At 39.2% G+C, this 19,582-nt stretch overlaps 1 protein-coding gene across 1 annotated transcript in view; it reads left to right on the forward strand.

The window, feature by feature from the left end:
• Positions 1–15,555, forward strand: part of LOC102794880 (alpha-1,6-mannosylglycoprotein 6-beta-N-acetylglucosaminyltransferase B-like) — a 111,550-nt gene extending 95,995 nt beyond the window's left edge. The window contains exons 10-18 of the mRNA XM_006787474.2: positions 411–544; positions 1,593–1,723; positions 2,989–2,994; positions 6,188–6,346; positions 6,502–6,648; positions 6,937–7,053; positions 10,804–10,878; positions 12,658–12,941; positions 13,958–15,555. Coding sequence (XP_006787537.1) covers positions 411–544; positions 1,593–1,723; positions 2,989–2,994; positions 6,188–6,346; positions 6,502–6,648; positions 6,937–7,053; positions 10,804–10,878; positions 12,658–12,941; positions 13,958–14,156 — 1,252 coding nt within the window. The 3' untranslated portion in view covers positions 14,157–15,555. The remainder of the gene's footprint in view (positions 1–410; positions 545–1,592; positions 1,724–2,988; positions 2,995–6,187; positions 6,347–6,501; positions 6,649–6,936; positions 7,054–10,803; positions 10,879–12,657; positions 12,942–13,957) is intronic.
• Positions 15,556–19,582: the final 4,027 nt, after the last annotated feature.

Genomic DNA, 19,582 nt, shown 5'->3' on the forward strand with positions numbered 1-19,582 from the left:
CAAGTGTAAACTTTTGATTGCTCATCTATGGCTGTCAGCTAGTGCCAGTAAGATTTTTGTCAAAGATGGAAAACCAGAAAGACTTGTGACGTATTCACCAACAAACTTCAGTCTGGATACTACAAATGATCCAGAGCTCATACTTATCAGACATCACCAAGATCAGACAAGAAATCCTCCTGCTATCCTGCTTCACATTAGAAAATGTTATGTTACAAATTAAATAATGGTTAAAGCAAATTCAGAAATTTACTGACTTGAAATGACAAAGAGGCACATTTTAACAGCCGCCAACAACTAATGGACCATTTGAAGTAAAATATACTGACATTTTAATTATTTTTTGTGGGTTTTTTTTAATAATGTAGTAAAGGATTACACATGAACTGAGTCTGTCATTTTCTTTGTAGGTGTCATATTCGAGTGATTGACACCTTTGGCACGGAGCCTGCTTATAATCACGAGGAGTATGCAACTCTGCATGGCTACCGGACCAACTGGGGCTACTGGAACCTCAATGCAAGGCAGTACATGACTATGTTCCGTATGTACTATATTATTTTTATTATTATTATCATTATTATTATTATTATTATTAACTTTTATATCATATGTAGAATACACCATCAGCTTGAGAATTGGTGTTTTTGTACCTCCAGCTTGCATGCATACGTGCACAGACACACATTCAAAGGCCTGTCATTAGTTGACATTCATTCTAAATATAATAAAATGACTCCATTTCAGTGTTTTCACTTTTCTGACAGGTCTGACTGCTTGTTCATTTTAATTTGGAGCAATGTGTTTAACACGGCTATTTTCAGCAACAGCAGCTTCTAGCATCCCTTCAAGTTGTTTCGGAGCGTTATCTCCAGTTTTTCCGGTTCTCTTATATGCTACACAATATGTCTGATCTGCTTTTTCAAAGCTCTCCTTGCCGCCTGTCTCGTCACTTTCTGACTGAAACACTGAGAATCAGCTCTGTTCTGCTTCCACAGTTCAACTCTCTGCAGTGTCGTACCTGTTTAGCTACAGCTGGCACTCAGCTGTAACATCATTGTCATTATATCATCAATATGTGGCCCACTGTGGACGGCCACGTTTCACACTGTCCAAAGCTATAATGACAGATTCAACCTCTAGCAACGCTTGTGAGAGAGCAGCATTACTGGCCAATTATTAGAGTTCTTCAGTGCATAAAAATGTGCTGTGCTAAAAAAAATGATTTTATAAGAGCTCGTAGCTTTGGAACGGTGGATTGAACGTGGGTGGTTGTGATCATCAGAAATACCTGAACTCACAGCGAGTACTTAAAAAAATATTACATATATTCCCATACTAAACAGCTCAGACAATTACCATTAACAGCAGCTGGCTTTATGACAATCGCTATTAATAATGCTTAGAGAGTCCACACACATGCTGACTAAACCCTTCAAAAATAAAGTACTTTTTCCTGTCTCGTTCACTTACTTACTCACTAACTTTCTTCCTATCTCTCTTTTTCTCTTTGTCTTTTGTTTTCTCTCCATCTACTAATATCCTACCTTTCTGTGCTGCTCACACATACTCACACACACAAATACATTCAGCTCACACACCAGACAACTCATTTATGGGCTTTGTTTCGGAGGAGCTGAATGAGACGGAGAAGAGGAGCATCCAACAGAACAAAGTCAACAACATGGCTGTAGTGTATGGGAAAGAAGCCAGCATGTGGAAGGTACAGACAACAATTTACACACACAGATGGCAGTCAGTCAGTGTAACTCTGTTTTAGTGAATTTTGTGTGTAGTGGTAACCGCTAATGACTCCATGGAAGAAGTAATTATTTGGAGGCCTAGTTTTTAATAATAAAATAACATGTAATACTGTTAGAATTATCAGTAGATATAATATAATGTATCCAAGCATATTCTCGTAGGTACATACATACATGTTTACACCTGTACAATACACTTAATAAGCTCATAAACATCTCATATTGTATACACTAAGAGTAAAATGAGGATCATTCATTTTTTATAGATTAACTCCATACATTGTGCACTAAAGAGAAAAAAACAAAATGAAATCATGTGTAAGTAACCTTTAACTTTACAGCACTACTTCTCTTATACAGTAGCTGTGGTTTCTACAAATTTTCCGTGGTACTTTTAAAGGAGATGGGTTGTTCTCAGCATCTTGGAGAACTGTTTTTGTGGAGTAAGGCTGCCTCCGTTGATTGTATGTCTCTTTGCAGTCTCAGACTGCGTGCTTTTGTTAGTTTGTTTTTTAAATCATTGCTCAAAGGATGCATAACATCTGTTGGAGACTTCTGTTAGCCACTCAAGCTTGTTCTTCATGGTTGTAGTTGTGTATTTTGGGGTCATACTCACATTGCAGAAACAAAATGTGAGGCTGCCAGAGATACTGCAGTGCACAATAGTTGCATTGTATATGCAGAAAGATTGTCACTACAGCCCAGTTGTCTTTCAGCCTGCATGTATGCAGACACAATCTTTAAACCAAATACTCTAAACCATCGACTGAAATGTTAACAGAAGAAAGGCACCAAGCTGCTTGCACCATTAGTTTGCTTCATAGGGCTCTTTATACACAACTGTATAGCTTCAATTTACAGGCAATTTTCCTCTCCAAAACTATCTGCTTGTTCATATGCTCAATGTAGCTGAGAAAAAGTTGTCTGCATTTTTAAAAGGATTTGTAAAACATTGTTTGCTGCCATTTCTTTCTACTGTCTGCCCACACAAGTCCCCAGATTAGTTTATGGTTGTTGGCTGTGAGAGAGATGGGCTTAAAGGCAGTTATGAATGCACAGTCTGCAACAGTTTGATGAGGAAGGAAGTAAATGTAACACATAGCTGTTTCTACCAATTATTGCAGCCTTGTTTGGCTACAATTCTGCCTCAATTTACTTTACTCTCTTTGTGTCACTCTTTTTTTTCCCTTGTGGGGGACCTTGTCACCGGATGGGTGTTCATTAGCTTCAGGTAAGAAGGTGTTACTTTTACCAATTTATATTCATCTCACATCCTACACTTGTGCAGGAGAGTTAAGAAAAAAGGAGAGTAATGTTGCATCGTTTCCATGTCTAGGAATAGACAAACTTTGTTAGGATGCATACAACATGAGAGACAGGTGCGACTCCTGGCCGGTCATGCTGCTGCATGTCATTTCTCTGCTGGTTAGCTTGGTGCATCCATTATTCACTGTGGTACTGGAGAGGGAGGGGATGCTAATTTAGGCTCTCGAAGAATTGGTTTAAAACATATTGTACTTGTACGGCGCAGCTTCCCACCCCATGGAGAACAACAGAATGCTGAACAAGGCAAAACAGTCTTGCTGCAACTTTAAACCTCAATACAATTAAAGCTAATGAGTTTGAAAATTCACCCCCTGTATAGTTGTCATGAAGTTTGGAAACTACAGTTAAGGTTATGTAAGATAACATTAAAGAGCTCTAAAAATTTGGCTTAGTTTTACATGAAGAGATTGAAGATACTATGGAAATATTTAATTTAAGGAACCAAAAGAGTTGAATAATAAAACACTGGCTTTACAATTCCATCAGCATACAGCTAACTGTTTAAATACATGGTGCTGTATATGAAAGAAAATGTGTATGAAAGTACTATAAACAAAAAAAATATCTTTCTGTGCACACAGAAATCAACATTATATATACATACACTCTTCTTTTTTTAAATCTTTATAAAACCAAATTAGGTAAGGGACAAAAAACCAGCACAACAGATATTTATTAGCATTCCTAATCCATTCCCTGCTGAGACGGTTAGCTTGTACATACATAGTCACAAAGCGAGAGTGCAGGTTATGGAATCTGCACTCTTTCACAGCTGTGTTTCTCCTGCTAATTCATTGCCGTTGTCTGGTGCACTTAGCGCTTGAGCTAATCTTCTAATTGGCTGGGAAAATCCTCACAGAGGAAGCTATCGATTACTACAGCCTCCAATTATGGCTCTGTGTGCGCGGGAGGGGGGCCACAGCAGAGGGATAACGTAAGCTGCTTAACGCCAGGCGGTCAATACTCTAGTCGGGGTTATGCACCGTTCACATGATTAAATTTTGGTTGTTAACTGATGCTAGCTGTTTTTTCTCCCAGTCGTTCTGCTGAACCTTGACTGCCCTTCTGGCTGTCTCACCCTCAGCATGTAATGTATATATTATTAGATTAAAAAAGGAGAGAAGTATGTACAAGTAAGTGTAAGTAAGTGAATAAGGACAATCAATGCTTTATCCTGCTTAAAACCAAGCCTCAGCACAGCAAAATAAATACCTGCCTGCCAGATGTTTCTCCACAGAGTTTACTGACATTTTATTTTATTTTTATTAAGGATTGTTCATTTCTTTTCTTTTTTTTTTCTTTTTTTTCTTTGTTTTGTTTTGTTTTGCACATCAAAATTCAACCATCTTTCTCACGTCAAGGTCGGTATTAATTAAAGGTGAAGAAAACTTCACAGCAGGTAATAGGATGAGTGGAGTGCAGAACTCAAAAATTATTGCTGGTTAAACAGAAGGCAGTTTTCATCTACATGTTAATATTCGGTGTGTATATTGGTGCATTTTTCATGGGTGTAAGTAAGAATTCAACCAAATGAAACTAACGGCCCTGTGTTTGTTTCACTGAGTAAAAAAGGACTAGACTGCTTCTTTTAACCCCTGTAGAAAAAGTAGGAAATCAAAGAGCCCATAAGAGCTACTGGGACACGCCCACCAGGCGGGCAAAAACAGTACTGTGGTCTTTGTCCTTCATCCATCCTTTGAACGTTTTTCAGTTTAATTTAGCCAAAATGGTGCATAGTTGTTGTGCTATCGGATGGCTCATTTAAACTGTAGAAATGATTTACCTGACATTGGAAAAATATTCGCACAGCTTTACACTTATGATACAATATTAGTGTGACAGACAGACGTTTTCTAGCCCTAAAATGTAAAAGTCACCAAAACGCACTATATAGCACTTACTTTTGCTTTAACAATGAACTATTTCTTGTTCTTCAGCTTTCACACAGTGGCATTATTCACCCATGCAGATCGAAAATATATGTAGCTGTTTGTACAAGCGTTCATCCTGACATCAGTGTAATGTGAAGGATTCTGTACAAGATATACGTAGATGTCACCGAGCTGCCTGAGCAAAATATGGATCACAAATTTTACCTCCTATCTTCTTTTTCCTCCATTGATGGATGATCCAAGCAGTCTTGGCTCAAGACAGGTGGAAAAAAAGCAACACTTTCCAACACTGTCCTGCACTACTACCGATTGTCCACTATTGTCCGTAATGTTTTGCCCACCAGAGTAGTGAGTTGGTCAGGTGACTGAAAAGCACGGATAGTGATTAGAAGAACCAATAATGTGAGCATAATCTGCTTTATAAAATGACATATGCATAAGCTTCCCGTAGCTCACGCAAATTCACACAGATAAGTTAGAAGACATGAAAATATTCAGCACACTGTAGTGGAGCAAGTTCTTTAAAGAGGACCTATAATGCTCATTTCTACCCTCATATTTGTACTCTTGGATTCTTGGCCTTGGTGCAGCCCCTTTATCCACTGTGTGAAACAAGCCTTTTTGGGATGGGGGTACATTTTTGCTTTCATTGGATAGTTAAGCACTGTAGATTTGACAGAAAGGTTTGGAGCTGGGAAAGACTCGCACCAAAGGCCTGTAGGTTTGACTGAAACCCGGGCTGCTGCATTTCACTTATGTGGCATATGGTCACCTGCTGAACCTGAAAGCCTTTTTATCTCCCTTTGCAGTCCCTCCTTCAATCCAGCTTTCTTCTGGGGCTTCTGTGTTTACAGCCAGAGCTATGCGCCTTAGTTATTTGGAACAGATGCACTGACCGACATCATACAGAGCCAAGATTAGAGAAAAAACTGCCTGAAATGGAGCATTTAAAGAAGTCTGAAGCCTGAGCTTTTGTCTTTGAAAGATTACTAGTACGGATTTTGACCTCATTATATCAAACTTCAGCTAAATTTAATATGACTGTCCCACACTCTAACTATATATTTATTATTATAAGAAAAAAGATCGGTCACCATTTTTTAAAAATCTATTTATGGTGTTCTTCCTATTACACACTCTTTCTTCTATACGACCCATCTAAATGTCATCGCAGTTCACCAGTCTCACCAAACCATCTTCTTCCAGCAGGGTAAAGAGAGTTTCCTCCAGATTCTCCATAGATACATGGAAGTCCACGGCACAGTCTACTATGAGACCCAGAGACCTCCAGAGGTCCCAGCCTTTGTGAAGAACCACGGCCTGCTGCCCCAGCACGAGCTGCAGCAATTATTGCGGAAGGCCAAGGCATGAACTTTGTGGTCATTGTCACCACTGTTTAATGGACAGAGTGTTTACAAACTTTTCTTCTGCTTTTCTAACTTCTAAACTAAATTCTTCTGCTTTTAAATTACACAATCACTAAATTACATCCCTGAATTATCTTTTTTTTTTTCTCCTAGCTCTTCATTGGTTTTGGTTTCCCATACGAGGGCCCGGCCCCTCTTGAAGCTATAGCCAACGGTTGCATTTTCCTCCAGCCCAAGTTCAACCCACCCCACAGCTCACTAAATCACGAGTTTTTCCGAGGCAAGCCCACATCTAGAGAGGTAGGTTCATTATTTGTATATCTTCCCACAATCAGTCATGCTGCCAACAGATTCATTAAAGCAGTGGCTCAAACATTAGATCCAGACTGCATTCTTGCCACACTAATGGACACAGTATAACTATTTTTATGTGTCTTTGTACAAAATAATGATTGACAGTATTCATTTGATAAAGACAAATTGACTTTTCTGCAGCTAAAAGTGTTGTCTTTGTGGAGAGATGTTATTTATTTGCAAAACATTTATTTATAGAGCTGTCACTGTGTACATTGCATTTGTTTTCTATAGGTATTCTCCCAGCACCCGTACGCAGAGCAGTACATTGGCCGACCTCACGTCATGACAGTGGACTACAACAACTCTGTGGAGTTTGACTCTGCTATCAAGGAAATCATGAGGACCAAGGTGCTCACATATATCAGTGCTTTAAAAAATAATTCATAAAGACAAAAGACATAGCCATTTATCCTGTTATGTCCACTAATTAGTTACACTGAGTTAAATTATGCATTGCTGTGTATAAATGAGGTTAACCGTGACTGGGTGCTCTTTCACTCGTATAAGCTGTCTTCATGCTGAAAGAGGGACATCTCTGTTTTAACAAACATGTTTTCATAGACATGCCAAGAATAGCTACATGTACTTATCCACCTATTGCTTTTGTGCCTTTGTGGCCAGGAAAATTGCAGTTGGTTTGTGCCTTGTAATATAACGTTTCAGTTTTGTATAGCGTTCAATGATAAATAACTCTTACAGATAGCACGGTTTGTTCTATTCTGTTTTCCCTTGAAGCTGTGATAAAATACAAGTACTGGACCTGCTCTTGTTGCTGTGAGCCTAATAACAGTTTTTTAAACTTTGATGAAACAGCACAATAATTTTGCTGTGGTCAAGTCCTCCAGAGGGAGCTTGCCGTTTGTAGGTAGCAGAGTTATATTGCAGAGTGCTGAACTTTTCAATTCGGTGAATGTGATATAGATTAAGGACGCTAGCTTCCGAGAGAGGGAGCAGGGTTAATTAAAGAGTCAGCCAGGTACACTGAATCTTTTTAGAAAGCATTGAAATTGGGTGCAATGTTGAAAAAAATGAATTATATGAGCAGAAAAATTGAAAGATGGAGAGTACACTGACCAAGCATCTGCACAGTCACAAAATCTTTATAAAACAGAAATCCAATATGCCAAGCAGGCATATTTTCTACTCTAAAATATAGGGGTAGACCTTTCATATCTGAAACTAAATAATGTTTATTGAAGTTCAAAACTGCATTTTACACTCGGAGAGGTGAAGCTGTGAATCACTAGTTTTCACGCCGAGTCGAATTTCTAGAGAATTGACCATCCTAACCATTTTGGCATCACAAAAACTGGCTTCTTGAATTTATAAATGGTAATTTTGTTCTGCATACACTAAGGTATATTTAAATTTATTGTCAAATCTGATGGATCTGGATACATTTATGGCTGAGGTATAACGCTTTTGGCATTTAACTCTATGAACACACATCATCCCACAAGACATGCAACATATTTTACATATGGAATACGAGTCACAGTAACACTCGAACAAGGCATCGGTCTATAGGGAAGCAGGAAACATGGAGACAGCTGTCTGCATGATCCTTTAAACATGCTGTAGCAGTCTGCCCTTTGCAGATTAGAGATGGTATGTAGGGAGATTAGGCAAAAGCTGATATATGTAGTGTTAGCTCTGTGTGTGTGTGTTTGTCAGTGTGTGTGAGTGTGAGAGAGGCTGTTCTCATCTTTTCGTCTGCGTAGTCAGACAAGCTACAGTTCAGCAACACTGGCTTAGTGTGCCTTCTCCATCTGCACTGACAGACCACGGAGAAAGAGCTGATGGACCACTTCACCCTTCACTGGAGGCACAATGCCCCGAGCAAACTCACACATACCCATACAACATATACACGCACCACCCCCAGCACCCAAACAAACACATAAACACAACTCATGCACTGAAATTGTAAAGATGAGACGTATCAGTACACACAGCCTCACCTGCACATTACATCCATTAAATTCAAGGCACACGCAAGCATACACAAACCGTGTGTGAGGCAGAGGCTCAGGTTCAGTCATGCAAGACAAAGCAATCTCTGGCCAACAAGTCCTCATGTTCAAATAAAACCCTTTTCCATCTCTTTCTTTCTTTCTTTCTTTTCTTATTCCCTGTTCCATGTCTTATGGGAATTGGCGTTTTAAATGTGGTTTTTTAACATTCACATGAAGTAGTCTTAATAGGGTGAGCAAAAGTCAAGGTCACTCTGACCATAATAAACAAAATTTTGGCCATACTTATTATGATAAAATGATGATATGATGCCTGATCATTATTCAATGCCAAACTCAGAAACAGAAGTAGGTTGATTGTGACAGGTCTGCGTAGGTTCTTAGGCATCTAGTTCATGGTAGTCTTAATGGCTTGAAATAAAGGCAACTGGATTTATTTTGGGGTCATGAAGGTGTTGGATGATACTACCCCAGGGTGGGTCAACTATTATTGGGATGTGTTGTTTCCAAGGGGACAGCCCCACTACAGGTTAAATATCTGGCACTCCCCATTAGTTTTCAGAGCTGAAAAAATCCTCTTGGACGAGAAGTGAAATGCCTTCATAAACCAAAAAGAAGACCCAGTTCCCTTCATTTCAAGTGATTACTTCCATTGTCACGATATTTCACATTTGTCCAAATCTGAATAAATGATCCAACGTCTCCAACTTTACTGATTGGTGGAGGTATACAGCCACAAAGTGGTGATTGTCAAAACTGCTAAAAAAAAAAAAAAAAACAGCTTTCTGGACTCTAGTCGGTTAGAAGGTTTTGTTAAGCACATATTTTAAAAGAGTTTGAAGATAGGATGATTTATGAGACCAACAACAACACCCAAGAAAATCATATAGATCTTCTCAGTTAGCGAACCATGCAAATGGGATTTTCATTCTATTTGATTTTTGAGTGAAGTCTACATCAGAAAGGACTTAAAGAAGAGAAGGTCACAAGTCTAAACTACACAAATGTGATAAAAATAAAAAATAGAGCAAAACAGTGCTAAATGCCTTCATACACCCAAAACCTGAAACCTTTGCTTCCACCCGCTGCCAGTGTTGCCAGCCCCTTTTCAAAAAGCTCCACTCAAAGCCGCACCTGTAAATGCGAACGTGGCCTGGGTCACTATGCCTGGTTAAGCAAAGGCGAATGAGAACGCTGTTAGAAAAAGGACACGTCCATTGATTGTTTTTGCAGGACGCTTGTGTGCCTGTCCTTGTTCAAATGTTTGCTTTCTGCTCCTGCTTATAAAGTAGATTAGCATAAGGCTTTGATCAGATTGCAGTGTGTAGCTTTTTAAATTGCACCATCCCTGCATGTTTTCTTCTCAGTGGTTTTCACTTGAAATGGGCCAAGTCTGATTTCACAGATGGTTGAACATTAGACTGCTTTGATTTCACATAGGAAATGCAATTTAGTGAGTCATGTATCATTTACAAAGGCAGGTCTTTGCATTAGGTCATAAAAACAATCCACTTCGATCTCTCCAAAGCTTGGTGTTTGCAGTTAGAAATACAAAAAATGTGTTTTCATTTGGTTGGAGTGTGTAACAGGATCATTTTAGTTCATATAAAACTTGAACGTGTGTCTTTGTACAGTGTGGCTGTTGAATATCAGCAGTCTAGCACTTTATGAAATCTGCTAAATTCATTTTTTTATTAATCCCAGCACTGCAGTTGCAACTATTTCGTATTCATCGGCTTTTGTGTCAGACAGTCTGTTAACAAGTATTGAACATGTTGGTATTAGCAAGAGACACAAAAGATATATGGTGTTTCCAGCTCATCTCTAATTAGAGCAATCAAAAGTGTGCTTTAGTTATAAAACCAGCACATCAAAGGAGGAGATGATCTATTGGTATGCAAATAAAGCCTAATGATTTTCCAAGCAGTGACATACTGTGATTAGGCCTCGCAGAAACCTGACAATAGAAACATTCGTCAGCTCAAATTACCAAGGAGAAGAGACAATTCATTGCAATTACTGAGAACAATGATGCGGAAGGAAAACGAAAAGTACACTTTACTGCGGGTAAAATGTGGCAATAATAACGTGGTGATGATTGTGTGTTTTCACGTGTGATTCTCAGGTCGAGCCTTATCTGCCTTATGAATACACCTGCGAGGGCATGCTCGAGAGAGTGCATGCATACATACAGCATCAGGTGAGTGTCGCTGCAAATGTCTACAGTTCAATGTCTGCACATATGCGCTTTGCCTTTGCCTTCAGTCAGCTCTTGCTCTCATTTATATACCTTCTTTTTTTGAAGCTTTCAGAACCCTTACACTGCTTAATATTTCACGCCTGTGTGCATTCAGCACCTAGGACGTCGTGTATCTAGGCCTGTGTGCGTGTGAGATTATGTACCCCATGTATGTGGGCATGCGATTAATCGACATGCTAACGCTCATTAGGAGCCACATATCTTATCTATAAAGCAGAAGGTCTCCTGACACTAATGAGGAGGGATGAGTAAGGAAAAGGAACACAAGTGTGGGAATAATGATGATGAAGGACTAGGATAAAAGCACTTTTTTATAGCCCCCCCACAAGATGTTAGACAAACCACAGAAGCTCTCTCAATGACTTTTATTCACTCCTGACTTGCAGCTTGTTTTGGACCCGGAAAGCTGTTGAAAGACTAACAGGACAACATTAAATTACATTTCTGTTCAAATTGGATTTTCTAAAGGAACGGCTTCCTGCAGCTAGTTTGCAGTAGCATAGCATAGCCTTCGCCTTGTGATTCGAGTCTCCCTGTGTGTTTCTGAATGTCACCGTGGCCAGATGTGATCCTGGAGAGATCTGCTTTAACAGGAACTACCAAATGTTTTTATTTTTGCTCGGCAGGTGGGTCTGTCTTCCTGTCGGGACAGATTTTGTCAGGGTGATAGTTTGAACGCTGAGCTGCAGTCACACAAATTTAAATGTGTGTAGCTGAGCTGCAAATGAAGGCAGAGTTCAAAGATGGATGGGGTCTGAGTACTTCATGAATACTCATTTGTCAGAAAATCACCTTGTTACAGGCTTCAGTAACACTTTCAGCTGGCGTTATCCCACCCTTGACACTCTCTAATGGTTCACTTAGTATAATGTAGAAAACAAAGCCTTTGGAAATAGTAATACTCTGATCTGGAGCAGCGTCATGATTTTGTCGCATTTTCCACATGTTACAGGTTTTATCATATTTTTATATTTATGATTTTTTTCAAAACACTTTTTTTAAATGTAAAATTGCCATTTGCATTTAACTATAACTCTATATGCTTGGATCACTGTGCTTATTGTTGTTAAACTTACGTTAATCAGAAACAACCATATTTTGATTTGGAGCAACTTCCCAAGCCACAACTGCACATGTGCTTTAAAATTAGAAATAACATTTGAGTGAATATCTTTTAACATCTTTCTCTCCATCGGTCTAAATTATTAATGTGTCTTCTGAGAAGCAGAACTCTGCATTAGCATGTGCTCTGTGCATGTTCTACCTCAAGTCTGTTTGCTTTCATTTTACCAGCGTAACTGCAGATAACTTCAGTGAGTGTGTGTTGCACTTGACAAATGCACACGCTTGGATGCCTTAAGGCACAGAATTGAGTGACCTACACTCAGTGCTGAAGGCATCTTGTGTAGGACTGAAGCTGTTGGTGCTGTTCTCCTGAGAAGCAGCTGGTTCTATGCTCTTGTTGTCGACACATTTTTGAGTACAGCCGTTAGGTAAAAGCAGCTTGTATGAAAGTTTCTTACATTATTGGATATAGCCTGTAACTGTGATAGTGGAGCAGCGCCTTATAAAGGATTGCTCAAACGACAGGAGGCCTAACTTACCTGGTGCCACTTTACTGTAAAGGCAATAACTGACTCAGGTTTATTTAGTCTGGTAATATTTTACAGTTCTACAATTATTTGATTTTAAAAATTATTGTATTTATTTCACCTCCAGGATTTCTGTGCCCCAGAGCCTCCGTTCATTCCAGCCAACCTCTCCAGAAAGGGGTCCGCTGGTGGCAGCAGGATGATGGGACCTCTGTTTGTGCCCCTGCCCAACACTACAGCTCTTGGCTGGGCATCCAATGTGACAGCTCCCCTTGCCTGGCCTCCTCTCAGCTCCCTCAGGCTGCTTGTATCTCAAGAGGGCCAGTCTTGTGTGGACGCCTGCCAGTCAGCTGGTTTCATCTGTGAACCCGCTCACTTTCGCTTCATCAACAACAAGGAGGCTCTGCGCTGGTAGGTCAGCCGAGAGTACAAACTGCCTGCTAGCGAGGCTTTAATTAAGTGTTTAGTCCCAACTATCGAGCTTTCCTCATCAAACACTCCACTCCTACAACTTACCAAGCAACACCTCATCACATGTTGTCAGCGTTACCTGAGGAGTACCATCTGTGGTAGAAACACTGTCTGTCATGTCTAAATTAAATTAAAAGGAGAATTTGAAACAACCAAGCAATCTTTGTGTACATCACACAAATTTAAACAAAGACGAGTGATCTAAAAGACTCCATGCAATAATATCTGTAGCTGTGGTTTTGAAGGATGGTGGTTCTGATTGCAGGCTGTGAAGCCACTGAACCGGCCGAAATGAAAAAACGTTCTATTGTACAAGTTTTAACATAACAAATTGGATTTTGGAGATGATTAAGAGTTCAAAACGTTCTATTTAAACTGAAGATTGACACTAAGTACAGTTTAGGCCGTCTCTGACCTTAGCATGACTCTGATATTTATTTAGTTTACTGTACCAGCCCATGGCTGCTGATCCAGAAACTTCACTTTCAGACATCTCCTTTTCTCAAGCTCCAAGACAGAAATCCTGTCAGCAGTTGAGTCTCTCCTTCGAGCATTTCCCACCTGACTGCTTTCAGCCTTAACTCCTTTTCTCTGCTCTTACTTCATCCTTTGAGTATTTTTCTGTTTCTGTTATCTGTCTTGGTTTACAGTGCCTCTCCTCTTTGTTTCTGTTTGTCTTTTCATGCTGATGTCTCATACCTGCTCCATAGTTTTTTCCATCTTCCCCGAAGCTTTTTCACTTCCTTGAGTTCCTCCCGTTGGTTCGTCTGTGATTAAAGTGGTGAACTCATTTCCATTCCTTGTTTCTGCTTCCTGTTTATTTTCAGGTTAATGCCAGTTCCACTTTCTTGTTACATGTCTGAGATGAAACCGTGAATTTTATTATTCGTCTTTTCTTCTTGATAAATCTCAGTGATCTCTTTTTTTAGATTTCTGCTGCTCTTTTCACTCCTCAGGTTGGACGTACAGTGTGAAGTTGTAGACTCTGAGATTAACCACATCTTGCCAGCCTTCTCGGTGGTGCGGCAGGAGTGTGGCCTTCAGAGGGAACCGCTACTCTTCAGCTGTGCAGGACACTCCCCTAAATACAGACGTCTTTGCCCCTGCAGGGACTTCCGCCATGGGCAGGTGGCGCTGTGCAGAGACTGGCTATAATGACAGAACACGTGAAGGACAGACAGAAAAGACATGGACTAAGAGAAAGAGAAGAAAGTGTAGAGCTGTGACATATCACCTGGTGTTGCAGAGAGCCAGCCTCTCTCGAAAAGTAAATGTAGGCTCGTGACGAAGAAGCATGCATGGATTTAAAGAGTTTACACTGGAACTGAGCCTGGGTTGTATCAGAGGATATTTGATGACTGTAGTTGTTATAACAGATGTTATACTGCAACAGACTGGAGACACTTTGGCTACACTGAACACATAACATGTGGACCGTTCAAGAAGCAGATGTGCCATGAAATGCATCTTTTACTGGCTACACCTGCAGCTCACCTGCCGCAGAGTGACTCACAGGCAAAGCAAGCAAAACACTGAGCTTTCATTCTTGGGATTGTGTTGCCTTCATTGTTTTTAACCTAGCACAGTGCTGTGAAACTTCACAGTTTCTGTGATATGAGTAATTAACATCCACAGACTACACGCGCCCCTTTTAAGGTATAAGTAAACAAACGCCAGCTGGTCCTGGCAAAATAAGTTATAACCAGTAGTTTCATTTAAATTAAAAAAACAGTTTATGACTGTCTTCTGTGCTAAAGGCCCGCACGAATCAACCTTAATAATTATAAATAGAGCACTTGCCTATTTTTGCAAATTCAGAGCAGATCTCTGCAGAGCACACGCAGCACTTAAATGTTGTTCCAACACCTCGGGAGGCAATTTACATTAATTAGAAAGGTTTAAGTGGCACAGGAGGTGCTCTGCGAATGGTTCACATATGTTACATGTTCAAAGTACCCACAACCTTTTTAAAATAGCATTCGAGTGGTTCCAAGTGTCCAGAGACTGGGTTAATGCTCACAAAGCTGAAAGACTTTCACAAAAACAGGATACAGGATAATAGTTTCTGCAAGATGCTGACTGATGATATTATACACAACATTTCATTTTTTTGGAATTGTATCCCACCAAAATAAGGGGTTCCAGTTGAAAAATATACCCTTTAAAAGCATGTGACTGCAGAGTATTGGGACTACACTGTCATTCCATGACAAAGTCTTCAAATATCTTGGCTTGGAGAAGGCAACCTCAGGTCAATATCCAATCTCCTCTCTGCACATGGACAAAGGATGATGGACAACCAGGTTATCTCCCCAGCTTTTTCTCCCCTCCTCCTGTGATGGACAGAATAATTTATCAGACTGAAACCCAAGTCTGAGGTAACATCACTCAATGCAATCATCTCTGGTCAGAAAACGAAAGAGGAGAAGAGAGGACAAAGATAAAGGGCACAAGATTATTTTTCAATAAATAAGCTTTTAGAGCCTTCAGTTGGATTTTTAAAAAGTCCTCCGGGCTTTTGTGATGGAAAAATCAGAAAATAAAAAAAAGAATGGATCAAAATGCTAATGTGGGTTTTGTATTGTGTCTGGTCTTTACTTAGGTTCTTTCTACCTTTATTATGCTCCAGGGTTGCTCCTCATCCCATCTGTTAAAATCATCCCAGCGTTCACATTCATCCAGATTTCCATCTATTCATCCACCTCCAGGGAGGACGTGATCTTTTTCACATAAAGCTGACAGCCAAAACAGTTCGGAGCAGTCTATAAGAAGTGAGGTAGCACACTACAGAGGGAGGAGCAGGAAGTCGCATTAAAGAATCAAACTTCAGTGTGGACATTTGACTGGAGGATCTGATTCTGTCAATCTGATTTTTTACTGTGTACTGTGAATTGCAAAGATTTGAATTCTGACTAATATGGTATCTACGTAGACCACAAAGACAGACTTATTAACAAATGTCAGTAAATAAACTTTCTGCTGATTCTGTGAAGCTTAATGCTACAGATGACGTTAGAATTTTTCAGTATGGTAGGTGGTTATCTTAGAAAAGTGTGCATCCTTAAATGCACCCTCTGCATAACCACTCCTGTTTAGTAATTTTAATTTGCAACATTTTAAAAGGACATGCAAAAAAAAATATCCTGCTTTGTAGTTTTTGTATCCTACATTCTCAGACGTCTGACTAAAGGTGTGTGTGTGTGTGTGTGGGGGGGGGGTGTCTCTTGTAGCCCAACCTATTATCCTGTCATATACCTAGACACCTCTAACACTCACCTCAATTGTGCTTCATTGATTGGACCTCAGTGCTGTCATGACTTTAGTTAGCATTTCATAATCTAAAAATAAGGTGACAAGGTAAAAATGTATTGCTTTGTGTATCATCCTTAAATTTAGTGTCTGGTTATAAAGTCAAACTCAAAACCTACACGCAATCCAATTGGCCATTGTGGACAGGGATTTCTGACCAGTACAGATTACATGAGCTCACTGCTCAGCTGGTACCATCCAGTCAGCAAATATCATGTAATGTGCACTTTAAAGTAACTTTAGCCTACAAATAGTCAGAGTGGATCTGCAAGCTAACCACAGCCACCCTATCTCCTTTAGTTCATGCGGTCTTTGACTTAATCAGTGTTTGCTCTGTTGTTACTAATGCCTACTCAACTCCGTACAGGGCTGTATGTTAGCCATGAAACCACAGGTGTGCTTTGTCCACCTGGTGCTTTTCAGGTAGTACAGGTATTTAAAAACTTATATACATATATATATATATATATATATATATATATATATATATATAGAAATCTGTCAAAAATGTAAACCTTACTCTGGGTTGTCAAGCACTATACATATACTATATACTGATTAAAAAAACAACAACAACTCACGTAATAACTATTAATTAATGAAATATTCATATATTCATGGCTAACATATAAATATGTGTGTGTGCGTATGTATATATGTTACTGTTGGTATCATTGACTATATAGCTGCACTCGTTGAGGTTTGAGCTGAATGCCTTAAATGTGTAGCAGCAGTAAAGATGTTTGTATTCTGATGTCATTGAGATAAAATTCAAAAGTTACAATAGATTACAAGAATGCACAAATTCCACTGAGTCATTCCAGGAATGACTCCACTTTCAATAGTGAAAACTAATGTAACATTACTAAATTACTAAACCCTAAACAGTTTCAGGTTTTATTGTCATGTACAGATAAAGAGTGTAGCCACATTTACCCATAATGAAATTCTTTTGCTCATGCTCCTCAGCTTTACATGAGCATATAGAAAATGTGCAGTTATATTAAGAAGAAAATAACAAGAAAATAGCAGTAATAATAATAATAATAATACTAAAAGAGAGGAAAAAAGAGAAAAGTATTAATATTTCGAGAATTTAAGACAAGTTGGTATTTACAGTTTGTGTAAAACTTGTGCAATGAGCATTAAGTGGCATAGCTAATGAAATTAAATAAATCAATAGTAATTTGAATTTTTCAGTTTGGTACGTCTTTAACTTGGTAATAATAGGAACTAATTCGTGCTAGACCTGAGTAGTAGATACACACTTTAACTATCGGATTATGACAGTGTGTCATATGTATGGGTTGTGTGTGTGATTAGAGGTACAGCAGTGCTGTTGGTCTGAATCCCAATGACTAATGAAAAATTCAATGAATAATAAATCAAAAGTGTGAATGTTAAAGAAGATTCATCAAATCCTCATTGACCTGTACTGGCATGGGAAAAAATGTCACCCCATTCACCAGCTCACCGTGATTTCAATTTAACACCAGAGCCAATTCCAATTACAATGAATACATTTCATCTCAGCAATTCATCCATCTTCTTGAGTGAAATATTTACAATCATCATAAAAAAGCACTTAGGCCCTGTGCAGAAAATCACTTCTTTCTCTCTGTGGACACAGAGCTGGGGTTGGCTGCGGCCAATGGAAAGGTTCCAGTAACATCTATGAGCATAATGTCTGAAGATGTCACCTCATAAATTCATTCATTCGCATGAAGTAAAAGCTGAGCACTAGAGCTAAGCACATTTGCGTAGCTAAAAGGTTTTGAAGAAAACACAACGCTGCCTGGACTATGTGTTTGATTTCTTTTTGTTGCTCTATTCTCACCTTCATTGATCCACTTCAAGGGAGGTCAGTATTTTTGGACATATTCTTAGATGGAAAAAAAATATTGCCACTCCCACTACAAACCATTCAATATGAAGCTGTATAATGAAGGTAAATTTCATAGCAGATACACTGGAAAACCAAAAAATGGCTAAGCTGGCTCCATTAATCCTGAACAAATCTGCTTACAGTATCAGTGTAAATTCATACATTACAGCTTGTTTGTTTAATCTTTACAGAAAAAAACATTTTTAAAAAGCCTGGTTTCACATGGATATTATGATGAACGTCAGGTGATGTCACTTCCTGGACATCACCTGGGGCATGACTCCAGGAAAACACAGAGCCTACAGAGAGATTCTGGCCATGACATCCAAAAAAAATGATAAGTGATAGTCAGAAAATTACAATTCCCTCCACACCTACAGCAGCTGCATCAACCTTACAATACTTTCACCTTCACAGAGGCTTTAAAGCCTGTAATGATGTAAATTATGTAAAAAAAAAAAAAAGGACATTGGTTATGAATATGATTCCTATTTACCTAATTGAGGTAAATTTAGCTCCATTAATGTGAGACGTGGTTACTGTCTTAATTTGATATCTTCTAATAGTCTCAGTGTCACGGACCAGGTGTACAGAGGCATGTGAAACCACACCACTGAAGACTCTGCATAGTTTTATTACAGCCATCAGATATTAATCTGAGCCAATAAACTCAGAGCTTTCATCTATCTCTCTAATAGTGTTTCTCTGCTCTCAGGGTGACATTCAAATTTAACACATGGCTGCCTGGTAACTATATGGGGACTTTGTTCAACAGCTGCAACTCCTGTTCTTTGGAGGACCCCCATCAAAAAACCTTGACTTGGGTCTGAAGGACAAGTGTGTCAAGTGTGTGTGTGTGTGTGTGTGTGTGTGTGTGTGTGTGTGTGTGCATGCATGTGTGTGTGTGCATGCATGCGTGTGTGTGTGAATGCATGTGTGTGTGTGTGTGAGAGAGAAAGAGAACGTGTCATACAGAGCATGAGCATATACAGTAAACAGGATTCCTCTAAATACCCTCAGGATACATTTTCAGCAGAATGTTTTTAGTATCCACAATGATTCTTTTTTTTTTTTTTTTTTGCCTGTCCCATTTGGTTCTTTAGCCGTCAGAATTGTTGTCTGAAGACCAACAAGGATACCCAATGGATTTATTTTGCCAAATGGATCATCATGGCATTGCCGTATTGGTCCATTTGATCGACCTTTGTTTTTATTATTTATTTTATTTTATTTTCAGTTGTTACAGACGGGACAGACATGAGTGAGGGATAGGAAAGGGAGAAAGAAAGAGGAAGGAAAAGAAAAACAGAAGGGGAGAGGGACAGTGAGAAAGGGGGGAAAAAAAATATCTCCGGGATCACCTGTTGAGAGAAAAAGAATAGAAAAC

This window comes from Neolamprologus brichardi, chromosome 6, assembly GCF_056152115.1.
Source record: "Neolamprologus brichardi isolate AB-2024 chromosome 6, ASM5615211v1, whole genome shotgun sequence".
In the NCBI taxonomy this organism is placed as follows: Eukaryota; Metazoa; Chordata; class Actinopteri; order Cichliformes; family Cichlidae; genus Neolamprologus; species Neolamprologus brichardi.